This window comes from Chrysochloris asiatica, unplaced genomic scaffold (assembly GCF_000296735.1).
Source record: "Chrysochloris asiatica unplaced genomic scaffold, ChrAsi1.0 scaffold00045, whole genome shotgun sequence".
Lineage (NCBI taxonomy): Eukaryota > Metazoa > Chordata > Mammalia > Afrosoricida > Chrysochloridae > Chrysochloris > Chrysochloris asiatica.
The window spans coordinates 16,980,675-16,993,957 of record NW_006408563.1 but is presented as its reverse complement, the minus strand read 5'-3'; the positions used below and the strand labels follow the sequence as shown (position 1 = coordinate 16,993,957).

At 37.7% G+C, this 13,283-nt stretch overlaps 1 protein-coding gene across 1 annotated transcript in view; it reads right to left on the bottom strand.

Moving 5' to 3' along the window:
• The window catches only part of DNAH7 (dynein, axonemal, heavy chain 7), a 324,797-nt gene that overhangs the window by 199,958 nt on the left and 111,556 nt on the right, over positions 1 to 13,283 (bottom strand). The window contains exons 26-28 of the mRNA XM_006862048.1: positions 9,230 to 9,332; positions 8,983 to 9,110; positions 1,936 to 2,148 (exon numbers count right to left, since the gene is read on the bottom strand). Of these exons, the coding sequence (XP_006862110.1) occupies positions 1,936 to 2,148; positions 8,983 to 9,110; positions 9,230 to 9,332 (444 nt within the window). The remainder of the gene's footprint in view (positions 1 to 1,935; positions 2,149 to 8,982; positions 9,111 to 9,229; positions 9,333 to 13,283) is intronic.

The following is a 13,283-nucleotide window of genomic DNA, read 5'->3' as shown; positions in this document are numbered from 1 at the left end:
ATCTGCTCAGACTTATTTCCCTCAACTTCAATACTTTACTCAACAGCTTACTCCAAAGTTTTGTTTCCTGACAGCATACATTTAATTTTCCAGAATCTTCTCCCTGTATTTTCTAGAATCTTTCTGCCTAATAAATCCCATGCTCCTGCTTCACAGGCTTAACCTTACAAGGCTAGTGATGTCTGACAGTCAAGTTTGACTGTCTCTGAATCTCCAGAGTTCCCAGTACAAAGCTAGTCCTGCTCATTTTAAAGCAAATGTTTCCATTGTCTTTTGATGTAATAGAAACAAACTTCAAAATATACAGGCCAAAAGATACAGAAATTCTAAATTAGCTTTTGACAAAGAAGGATAGGATTCATTTGCGGGATTCATTTGCTGCATAAACTTTAATGGTTCAATTTCATAGACAAGATTTCAGTGATGACATACGTTAGGACAATGCATTATCTTTTCCATTATCTGACCACAATATAATCCTGACAGGCCAGGTTAATACAAATAGTTTCATCTAGTTGCTTTTGTTTACTGCAAAAAGTAATGATTTGAAGTTATGTCAGGCTAATGTGAAATAGGATATCATCACTATATATCAGAATTTTGAAAACATTATTATAGAAGATAAAAATGCATGTCATTGTTCTTAATCATGTAGGATATATTTTAAATTGTGTTGTTTACAAATTACAAACATGAACATTTTACAACTTCACACTTCAGTGCATTTTGATCTTAGCTATAAGCTTATTTTTCTATGTATAGCTATATTTCATAATTCTGTAATGTAATTCTGTTGAAAAGTTAATCAAGTCTAAAAGTTTTGGGGGTTTATATATGAGGTATGATTAAGGAGCTTTGGTGGCATAGTGGTTTGGGTGCTCATCAGCTAAACAAAAGGTCAGTGGCTTAACCCCATCAGCCACTCCATGGAAGAAAGATTGAGCAGTTTGCTTCAATACAGATGACAGCCTTGAGACTCCAGGGTCAGTTCTGACCCTGTCCTACAGGATCGCTAGGAGGCAGAATTGACTAGACAGCAATAGATCGGTTCATGGTTTTTTTCAAATAGTTATGATTGTTGCTGTTGTTGTATGCCGTGGAGTTGGTTTTGACTCATAGTGACCCTGTACAGGGTTTCCGAGGCGGTAAATCTTTACAGGAGCAGAAAGCCTCATCTTTCTTTGGTGGAACAGCTGGTAGTTTTGAACTGCTGACGTTTAGGTTCATAGCCCGATTCATAACCACTATGCTACCAGAGCTCCTTATAGTTATGATTAACACCATTTAAAAATTTAAACATTATACTGCAAATCTATTGCTGTTAATCAACAGTCATATTAAGTGATAGCATCTTGATAGGATCTTCTGTGTATATTTATAAATCATATATCATTTCTTTCAAAGCTATAAATGTGCATGTAGACTGAAAACCCTCAACACGTTTCTCAGCCTCAAGTGATTTTCTTTTATAGTTGCTTTTGTAGTTAAGTGCCATCAAGTCAGTTCTGACTCATAGCGACTTTGTAAAGGGTTTCCAAGGAGCAGCTGGTAGGTTTGAATTGCTGACCTTGCAGTTACCAGTGCAGGGCTTATCCAACTTTCATATATTTCCTGAGTCCTGGTGTGGCGCTGTAGGACAAGCAAGGCTGGTGGTTCAAATCACCAGGTGCTCCTTGGAAACCCAGAGTGTCTATGACTCGATGGCACTTAATAACAACAATAGTTTCATATCTATTTAAAATTGCATAACAGAGTTCAAATCACTATGAATTATATGTCTATGTTTTTGCAAGTTTCCTTGATTTTGTTATGTGCAAAATAATCAATCTTTTCTTTTTAGTGCAGTAATTGAGTTTTTCTTTTCAGTCAGCTGTTGAAACTTAGAGCTCTGTGCAGGCACAGGGACATTGAAGTTAAGAAACCCTTGAATTCTACCTTTAGATTCCCGGCAGCAGTAAGCACGGACTTCACGGCTCTCATTCCGTAATCATAATGATGCTGAGATGACAACTGCTCTGAACACAAGCGATATGTAGCCACGATTTTTACCGACAGTGGCCGAGCCGTGACGAAGCCGCAGGAGTAGAGGACGATCTCAGCGATCATGGCATAGTCGGGCACCATCATGGCCACTGTCCGGAAGAGAGCCTATGGTCACAGAGAAAAGGTGCCTTTAAAAAGACCGTCACAAGATAACCCTGCTCCCTGTTTCTTTACACGTTATACTTGGGCCCTTTTCTGCAAAAACATTAAATTTCAGTGTTCAAAATACATAGTGATAAAAGGAAACGTTGGTTTTCTATTGCTGCTATATTGTAAATATATCATTAAATTTTTACGTAAATTATTTTCCTTAAATTGTATTTCAAGAATACCTTCAAATTCTTATCACATGTAGATCATTGGTGAGTTATTAATTAATCAAAGTGTTATGGCTCTATTACTTTACATTCTTCATTCAAAGTAATGTGTTGTAGAGGAAAGAGCCTTGGCCTGCCAGAATGTTCAAACACCAGGCTTCTGAATGGTCTGGTGGGAAAGAACCTGTGTCAGGAGGCAGACCTCCAAAAGAGGTTTCCTAAGGAGCTCTGGTAGCGTAGTGGTTACGAATCGGGCTGCAAACTAAAAGGTCAGCAGTTCGAAACTACCAGCTGTTCTGCGGGAAAAAAATTAGGCCTTCTGCTCCAGTAAAGATTTACAGCCTCGGAAACCCTGTACAGGGTCGCTATGAGTTGGAACCGACTCCACGGCACATAACCAACCAACCAACCATGTACCTAAAAAGCTGTGTCATTTGGGCTAATCAGGTAACTCCTAATGACAAGGCTAAGTTAGATAAATGACACATTTGGAGGTATTCTTAACATTTTGAGTCTATAACATTTTGAACCAAAAAGTTCAGCAATTCAAACCCACCAACCACTCCTAGGACACCCTGTACGGGCTTCTATGAGTTGAAACTGGTTCCATGGCACTTAACAAAAACATGCTTGTTAAAAGATGGTGACTGATGTTCTGACTCGTAGTGGGTATCTGAGTCTTCTTAAAAATCTTTGCAGGAGTAGAAAGCCTCACCTTTTTCCCACTAAGTGGCTGGTGGACTCTAACTGCCAACCTTGGGGTTTACAGTCCAGTGCTTATCCTATGAAGCCACATGTAAAAGCATAGTTGTTGTTGTTGTTGTTGTTAAGTGCCGTCGAGTCGGTTCCGACCCATAGCGACCCTGTACAGGGTTTCCGAGGGTGTAAATCTTTACGGGAGTAGAAAACCTCATCTTTCTCCCGCAGAACGGCTGGTAGTTTCGAACCGCTGACCTTAAGGTTTGCAGCCCAATTCGTAACCACTACGCTACCAGAGCTCCTTGTAAAAGCATAGTAAAGGGGGGAAAAACGGGACTAAGTGATGGGCAATCATTCTTAGAAATGTGCTTCCTCATGACATTCTCAATACTGTGGGGAAAATAAACCTCATGTGCTTATAAGAAAATAGAAAATTTAGTAGATTTTAAAAGAATTAGAAATTTGGGTCTAGAATTACTAGTGTGGGTCAGGACTTACTTCAATGGCTCATGTATTAAAACGTGACTTTACTTTATTGGAAATATGAAGGAAAACAAGTATTTGAGGAAAAAGGAGACGTCCCTACAGAGAATGACAATCATATTCAGAGAGTTGATAGAGACCTCTGGGAATTAGCTGAGTTACCCAACACAGAAGGCAGATCGAAATTATGAGCAACATGCCTAACTGATTTGTTATGACTCTTCCAAGATGAGAACAGAGAAAAGATTTGAATCACGTAAGATCCTTTTAATGTGTTTTGTCAGTTAGTAGCTAAAGACCTTCTTACTGCTATTTCATCAACAGAGTTACCATTAAGGAAAGAAAATAATATTATTTTTAAATAGCATGAGGAAATAAGTTGGAGCAGAGGAGACTTAAGCAAAATTTCTAGTCACTGCATATTGCTGTGAAGTGCCTCTGAGTTGGTGCTGACCCATAGTGACTCTGTATAGGGTTTTTGAGGAGTGGCTGGTGAGCTTGAACCTCCGACCTTGCAGTTCAAACCAACTTTTTAGTCCAGCATATTAACTCACAGCTATATACTAGAGGAATAAAGAATACAAGAGAATTACCATACAGATGTTACCTCTTTAAGGGTAGTTTCTCAACAATTATTTTTTTAAAGAATAAAAGAGCAAATAAATGAATGAACAATTCAGTTTATCAGTGAGTGAATATGGGCGAGGTGACAGTCTTTCTACAACAGTACAAGTTGCTGCTGATCTGCAGACTATGTGCTGTAGGTTCCCTCTAAACACCATTGTTGTTGCTGCTGCTGTTAAGTGTCATCGAGTCACTTCTGATTCAGTTCCGACTCATGGTCACCCTGTACAGGATTTCAGAGGAGCAGCTAATGGGTTTGGACTGCCAACCTTATAGTTCACAGTCCAATGCTGGTCCTATAGCACCATACCAGGAGTCCATTGTTGTTGTTAAGTGCTGTGGAGTCTGTTCCGACTCATAGTGACCCTGGATAGGGCTTCTGAGGAGCAGATAAGTATCACAAATTCCTCCTCAGATTCTCTTAGCACTATTAACAACATGGCTTTGGAATTCCTTGAAACAGAACTGTCAGTGGCAGGAAAACCAAAACAGAGTGAGACACAGATGTATCAAGCAATTAGCGGGATTTTCCATTTATTAACAGTCTTCCACCAATGAGTTAATTCTGACTCTTATTTATCATAGATAAGAACATTTTGATCAAAAAGTATTTTTAGACCTAAGCTGTTCTGGTGGCTTACAAACAGAGTATATGTCATAATGATAATCTGATGGTCTGATTTATAGCATGTCAGAAAGAATTTGTTATAAATAGCAGGAGATTTTGGAATAATTTAGTTAATTTTTAAATTAAATTGATTCCTTTTAATCAATGACATACTTCCCCACATGTGAGACAAGGGACTGACTATACATCCATGTGACAGGCCAGGTATTGAATCAATTCCAGTGCACACATCCAATGTCAGCATTACCCTTCACGCTTATCTCAGCAGAAACCAATGATCTAGAATAGTTGCTATACTGCTCTGGTGAAAGAAAAATGGTGGTATATAAGGAACTCTGTATTTGTATTTCCTGAAACATGCTTCCAAAGGACTGCAAATGGGTGTTAAAAAAACACTCAAGTCAAAACTTCTTACCAGTTCTTTCTAAATAAATTAGATATAGATTCCTAAGTTTTGTAAAGTACTCAGGAATGAGCTAGGTTTTAGCTGAATGAAATGGAAGATTCGGGATCTCCTTTGCTTTTTTCTCTCTATTCTGTTGTCGCTAGTTGCTGCAGAATCAATACTACTAGGGTGTCTCGTGTGACATATTTTCTGGATAGGTACGTAATCTGTTATTGGCTTTTGATATTACGAGATCTATAATATGTCTATTTTTCCATGACTACTTACATTTTGTTATTCTGAAACAATTATTTGTTATTGACTATTAAGAATAGTTTCTATGCAAAGTATAGTGTCTCTGAAGCAGAGATGTGTTTAAATAACTGCTCTCCTACACAGGTTTAATCTAGGTGCAACATAGTGTTAAAATGAGACTCTTTTTGCAAGATGTGATGCATACCTATTACCAAACTATTTATGTGGGATTTACAAAGGAAATATACCCAATTACTGAGCCTTCTCATCTAATTGCACAGCTTAAACTGTTTGATAGAGTAATGAAGGAGGAAGAATTTATGAAATGATTATTTTTGAAGGGAGCTGTTGTTTATGCTGTAAATCTATACATCCCTCTTCCATGCCCTCAAATTCAGTGACAGCTTGGTAGGTACCTGCATGTTTGGAAGGATAGGGGCTACTAGTATCTCACTCATGTCTAAGGAGGTTCAAAGTCATCTGAGAGGCAGGATCAATGTGGCTTTCATTCCCAATGTAGACAAAAATATGCCCAAGGTAACCACTGAGCAGAGTGAGACATCCCCTAAAAGTAAAAGTCTGTGTAGCATTGATCTCTAGGGGTCCAAGTGAGAGAAGGGAGTGGCAAATGGAGAAAGAGAATCTGTTATGTGAGTCTCACGAATGACAGACGAGGAGACAACAGTGGGCTCAAACACAGTAATGATTATGAAGAGGTGCCCCTGAAGAATCTGTGGATGGTGCATGAAAAGAATTTGTCTATAAACCTCTGACAGGTCAAAGGGTTACATCCCGAAAGTAACATGTATATTGTAGAATTTAAAGTATTGTAGTGCATTTCAGTAGGGAAGAAATGGTAGATAAATGGCCTATTGCAACAAGGAATATGTGAAAAGAAGAGGGACTGTACCAAGCTGTGGCTGTGGGACTTATCAGCAGGGATTGGAAGACTTTTGTGAAACAGCACCCCTGGGTTTTGGTGACTAAGTCATCAGATGAAGAAGATGTAGGCTTCAAGAATAACTCTGAAGACTGACAATAACACTCTCTAGACCCCAGCAGGCTTTTATTGTAGCAGTAACTTGAAAGTAGGCTCTCATATGTCAGTGGACAACTGTCATGAGTTCTATTCATTTAAAGGTACAGTCTGCCTCTTAAAACTGTATCGTTGTTCATTGCTACTGAGCAGATTCTGACTCATAGTGGCCTTATATACAACAGAACAGAACACTGCTGAGCCCTACACCATCCTCATAGTCACTGCTGTTCGAGCCCACTGTTGCATGCAATCACTAAGTCAATGCATCTCTTTCAGGGTCTTCCTCTTTTTTGCTCTCTACCAAGCACAATGTCTTTCTCCAGGGAGTGGTACCTCACAATAGCCTGTCCAAAGTACATGAGAGGAAGTCTTGCCATCATCCTTGCTTCTAAAGCACATTCTGCCTGCACTTATTTCAACCAAGGAAGACTTGTTTGTTCCTCTGGCAGTCCAAGAATATTCAATATTCTTCACCAATACCATAGTTTATTAATCGTTCATTCTTCTTCCTGTTCCCTACTCATTGTCCAGCTTTCACATGCATGAGTCAATTGAAATTAACCTGGTTTGGATCAGGTGCACCTTAGTCCTCAAAGAGAACTAAGCCTTTAAAGCAGTCTTTTGCAACAGATTTATCCAATGCAATAATGCATCATTTGATTTATTGACTGCAGCTTCCATGGGCATTGACTGTGGATCCAACTAAAATGAAATCTGTGAAAATTTTTATCTTTTCTCTGTTTTTAATGTAGTTTCTTATTGGTCCAGTTGTGCTGATTTTTGTTTTCTTTATGTTAAGGTGTTATTCATACTGAAGGCTATAGTCTTCTTCATCAGTAAGAGCTTCAAGTCCCCTTAGAGCAACCAAGATGTGTCATTGCATATGACAGATTGTAAGGAGTCTTCCTCCAGTTTTGATGCTGTGTTCTTCTTCATATAGTCCAACTTCTTGAGAGTTATTTGCTTAGCATACAAATGAATAAATATGGTGAAAGGATACAACCCCAATGCACACCTTTCCTAATTTAATTTTAAACCATGCAGTACCCCCTTGTTCTGTTCAAATGACTACCTCTTGGTCTATGTACAGATTCCACATGAGCACAATTAAGTTTTTTAGAATTCCCATTTTTCACAATATTATTCATAATTTGTTATGAGCCACACAATGAAATGCCTTTGCATAGTCAATGAAACAGAGACAAAATTTGTTCTGGTATTCTCTGCTTCCAGCCAAAATCCATCTGACATCAGCAGTGATATATCTTATTCCACATCCTCTTTGAATCTGGCTTCAATTTCTGGCAGTTCCTTGTAGATGTACTGCTGCAACTGTTTTGAAATGATATTCAGCAAAATTTTACTGGTGATGCCAATGATATTATTTGATAACTTCCACATTCTGTGGTATCAACTTTCTTTGGAAATGGAACAAATATGGATCTCTTCCAGTTGGTTGGTCAGGAAGCTGTCTTCCAAATTTCTTTGCATGAACTAGTGAGTGCCTCCAGTGCCTTTCAGTTTGTTGAAACATCTCAGTTGCTATTCTGTCAATTTCTGGAGCCTTGATTTTGTTTTACCAATGCCTTCAGTGCAACTTGAACTTCTTCTTTCAATACCACTGGTTATTGATCACATATCCTTGTTGTTGTTAAGTGCTGTCAACTCATAGAGACTCTAGAGGCTTTTCAAGGAGAAGTTGGTGGGTTTCAATTGTAAATCTTGTGGTTTGCAGTCTAGTGCTGATCCTACACCACCTCACCAAGAGTCCATTGATCATATGACACCTTCTAAAATGACTGAACATCAACCAATTGATTCTGGTACAATGATTCTGTGCATTACTTCCATTTTAAAACTTAGGTGGCAATAATACAACCTTTTTATTTCTGGCTAAGATAAAGCTTCAAAATTGCTTGCTAGATATTTCCAGAAACACTTGAAAATGCCTAAGATTGTTTTAAAAGATGGGAAATTTTCATGTTACAATATTAATTTGAGAAAAAAAGAAACCCAGAATATGCAATTGTTTGATTTTAACATTATAAAAGAGGCATTTAAAATTTTGGGGAGTCCTGGTGTGGTGCTGTGGGTAAATACACTATACTGCAAAGTCAGTTTAAACTGCAAAGTTGGTGGTTCAAGCTCACCAGCTGCTCCTCAGAAACCCTATACAGAGTTGCTACGGGTCAGAACTGATTTGACAGCACTTAATAACAACAATATAGTAAGCAGTAACATGGGCACTTTTTAAGTATTTACTTGCATTTAAATTTTTTTTTATAGTTAACACTATTTTTTAAATACAAATTTTGGAAACTGCATCTGGTGTCCATATTTATTTTGTAAAGGTACTCATAGATCTAAATATGTTTCTATAACGAACTATTTTTCAAAATATTGTAATGCTTAAAAACAAAAAAGAAGAAGGATAGTGTGTTCTTTCGTTTCATATGCTAACTTTTAAATCATGAAAAGGAAATAGATGATATAATTATTCGTTCCATACCTTCAGATTATCTGGCAGCTCTGACCGGCCAGCATACCCAGGGTTCATTGTTATGAAGACAGCACACGTTGGGTCAAGTTTTAGTTCAGTTCCTTCAAAAAGCAGTATGTCAGAACCTGCATTAATACCTGTGGGTAATCGAGAACGAAAGGACTTGACAATCCCACATAGAAATGTGACTATGCCATTCATTACCCGCCATGTTTCTTCTATTTCCACATAATGCAAAGACAGACTAGTCCATTACCTCTTTGGATAGTAAGAATTTGTTGAGCAACCACAGAAAGTACTTCCAAATCAATTCTATTAAACTCATCAAAGCAAGCCCAGGCTCCACAAGATAACAGTCCCTGAGAGAAAAGAATAATGAAATTTTTCATTTTTATCAGATCAAATATTGCAACGAAATGTTCCCTTCTCACCTGATCTTTTCAAGGATTTAATATCCTTTCAAGGAAATTGCTTATTCATTCACCTTTATCTTTAAAGACAGTTTATTTTTCATTACCAATTCATTATTCCACATGAATAAAATGCTTGATCAATTGAAAATTTTTATAATAGATATTTTTACTTTCTATACTTATTTTGGCATGTACATCTGTAATGTTAAACCCTTATATTTCCATTAACAAGTTCATTTTATTTGCTTTTTCAATGTGCACACTATTTTGTTGTTATTATTATTAGGTGCCATTGAGTTGGCACCAACTCAGAGCGACCCTAATATACAACAGAACCGAACACTGCCCTGTCTTATGCCAACCTCATAATCAATGTTAAGCCTGGGCCCCTTGCTGGTGCCACTGTGCTAATCCATCTCGTAGGGCGTCTTCCTCATTTTCCAACTCTGTGCTTTACCAAACATGAGATCCTTCTCCAGGGACTGGTCCCTCCTGATAATATGTCCGAAGTATGATAGAGGAAGTTTGGCCATCCTGGCTTCCAAGTAGCATTCTAGCTGTACTTCTTCCAATACAGATAGTTTGTTTTTTGGTGTTTCATTTTAATAGTCTCCTCCAATACCAAAACTCAAATGAATCAGTTCTTCTAGGGTCTTCCTTATTCACTGTCCAACATTCACATATATATGATCAACCATCAACATTCATGAAAGCAGCAGTCAAGAAATCAAATGATGTACTGCATTAGGCAAATCTGCTGTACAAGATCTCTTTAAAGTGTTGAAGAACAAAGATGTCAGTTTAAGGACTAAGGTGTGCCTGATCCAAGCCACGGGATTTTCTATAGTGTACATGTGCACACTATAGAATGGGTTATGTTGTTGTTGCTAAGTGTTGTCAAGTCGGTTCCAACTCATAGAAACCCTGTATAGGATTTCTGAGGAGCGGCTGGTGCGTTTGAATCCTGGTCTTGCAGTTCAAACAGACCTTTCAGTCCAGTGCTTATCCTCCAGCAACATACCAGGACTCTCTACTATTAAAATTTATTTTCAATGAGACTGTCACTGGTGTATATCCTTAAGAGCCACCTAATGCAGTTTAGGAGTCCTGGTGTACTGCTGTAGGTTAAAGCACTGAACTTCTAAACACAAGATTGGTGGTTCATACCCACCAGTTGCCCCTTAGAAACCCTATTCAGGGTCCCTATGAGTAGGAAATGATTCAAGAACACTTAGCAACAGCATTATAGTTTAAGGAAGAAGTTCACAATCCTAATTCACCTCACAAATTTGTACTGTTTGATAATAAGGAAAAATTGTCAAATAAAGCATCAGTTGTTGTTAAGTGTCATCAAATAAGTTCTGGCTCAGGTTGTCGTTGGGTGCCATCGAATTGGTTCTGATTTATAGTGACCTTATGCACAGCGGAATGAAACACGGGCTGGTCCAGCACCATCTCATAATGGTTGTTGAGTTTGAGCCCATTGCTGCTGCCACTGTGCCAGTCTATCTGGTTGGGGGGTCTTCCGTTTTATCACTGTCCTTCCATTTTAACAAGCATGATGTTTTTCTCTAGGAACTAACCTCTCCTGATAACATGCCCTAAGTATAAGTACTAGGTCTCACCATCCTGCCTTCTAAGGAGCATTCTGGTTATACTTCTTCCAACACAGATTGGTTTGTTTTTCTAACAATCCGTGGTACTTTTAATACACCATAACTCAAATGCATCAATTCATTGAGGGTTTTCCTTATTCACTGTCCAACTTCCACATGCATATAAAGCTATTGAAAATAACATGGTTTGGATCAAGCGTACCTTACTTAGTCCTTAAACTGACATCTTTGCTCTTCAACACTTTACAATACAATACATTGTTTGATTTTTTAACTGCTGTTTCCATAAGTGTTGATAGTGGAACCAAACAAAATGAAGTATTTAGCAACTTCAATGTTCTATCCATTTGTCATCCTGTTATTTATTGGCATTGTTGTGAGGATTTTTGTTTTCTTTACATTGAGGAGCAACCCATAATGAAGGCTGTGCTCTTCATCTTCATCAGTAAGTATTTTAAGTCCTTTTTACTTTCAGCATGCAAGGGTGTATCATCTGTATATGACAGTCTTCCTCCAATCCTGATGCCATGTTATTCTTCATATAGCCCAGCTTCTCAAATTATTTGCTCAGCCTACAGATTGAAAAAATATGGTGAAAGAATGCAACCATGGGACACAGTATTCCTGATTTTAAACCATTCAGTGTTCCCTTGTTCTGTTTGAATGACTACCTCTTGGTCTGTGTACACGTTCCTATTGGGAACCATTAAATGTTCTGGAATATTCATTCTCTGAAATGTTGTCCATAGTTTGTCATGATCCACATAGTCAAAAGCTTTTGCATATTCAATAAAGCACAGAAATCTTTCTGGTATTCTCTGGTTTCAGCCAAGATTCATCTGATGCCAGCAATGACATCTCTCTCTCCACATCCTTATCTGAATCTGGTTTGAACCGCCAGCAGTTTCCTGTTAATGTGCTCTTGCAACAATTTTTGGATGATCTTTAGCAAATTTTTACTCGCATGTAATATTAATGACGCTGTCTGATTGTTTCCATATTCTGTTGGGTTGCTTTTCTTTGAAATTGGGACAAACTAGGATCTCTTTCAATCAGCTGGCCAGTTATCTTCCAGATTTCTTGGCATAGATGAGTGGGTTCCTCCAGCGCCACATCAGTTTGTTGACAGTTTTCAATTCATATTGTATCTATTTCCAGAGTCTTCTTCTTTGACAATATCTTCAGTGCAATTTGTACTTCTTCCTTCAGTGTCATTGGCTCTTGATCATATTCTACCTCTTGAAATGATTGGGCGTCATCCATTTCTTTTTGGTACAGTGACTGTATGTATTCTTTTCATCTTCTTTTGATGCTTTCTTCATTCAACATTTTGCCCACAGAATCCTTCAAAATTGCAAGTTGAGGCTTGGTTTTTTTCTTCAGTTTTTTTTAGCTTGAGCAATGCTGAGTGAGTTCTTCCCTTTTGATTTTCTAACTCCAGGTTTTGTACATTTCATGATAATACTAGACTCTGTCTTCTCAAGCTTCCCTTTGAAATTTTCTGTACAACTCATTTACTTCCTCATTTGTTCCATTTATGTTAGCATCTCTATGCTGGTGAGCAAGTTTCAGAGTTTCTTCTGACTTCCATTTGGTCTTTGTCTTCTTAATGACCTTTTTCTTTCTTCCTATATGATGCTCTTCAATTGATGACATCCCACAATTCTTCTGGTCTTTGATCACTAGTATCTAATACATCACATCTATTGACTCTGTAAAGGGTTTCGAAGGAGTGACTGATGATTTTGAAGTACCAGCCTTGAGGTTAGTATACAATGCTTATCCTACAGCATCACACCAGGACTCTTGGGATACAGTTAATATAATCTTTTTTGTTTCTTTTTAATAATGTCATCTATTTTTGAAAGAAAATATGGAAGTATAAATATTATAGAATCTTTTGATATGTACCTTAAGTTACAGACAACCATATAATAAAATAAATAAAAGCTATAATCCAAAATGTATTATTTTGTGTTTAAACATACCCCTAGACAGAAATTTTGCATCTTACATACTTTTGGAATCTACCAGATTCACAAGGGTAGGATTCTGATTCAGAAAAACAGAAACAAACAAATAAACATAGATTTCAAGTTCACACACACAAATGCCCAAAACCCAGGCTTATTAGAATTAATCTATAAAAGTAAATTACTGACAGCCTATAACTGATTGGAATACCTCAAAGGGATTCTACAACTTGCCCAGTGAAATAGGCCTTGTGCAAAGCCTTTACAGAGTACAGGACCTTAGGTGGAATCCTGAGTCCCATCCACAA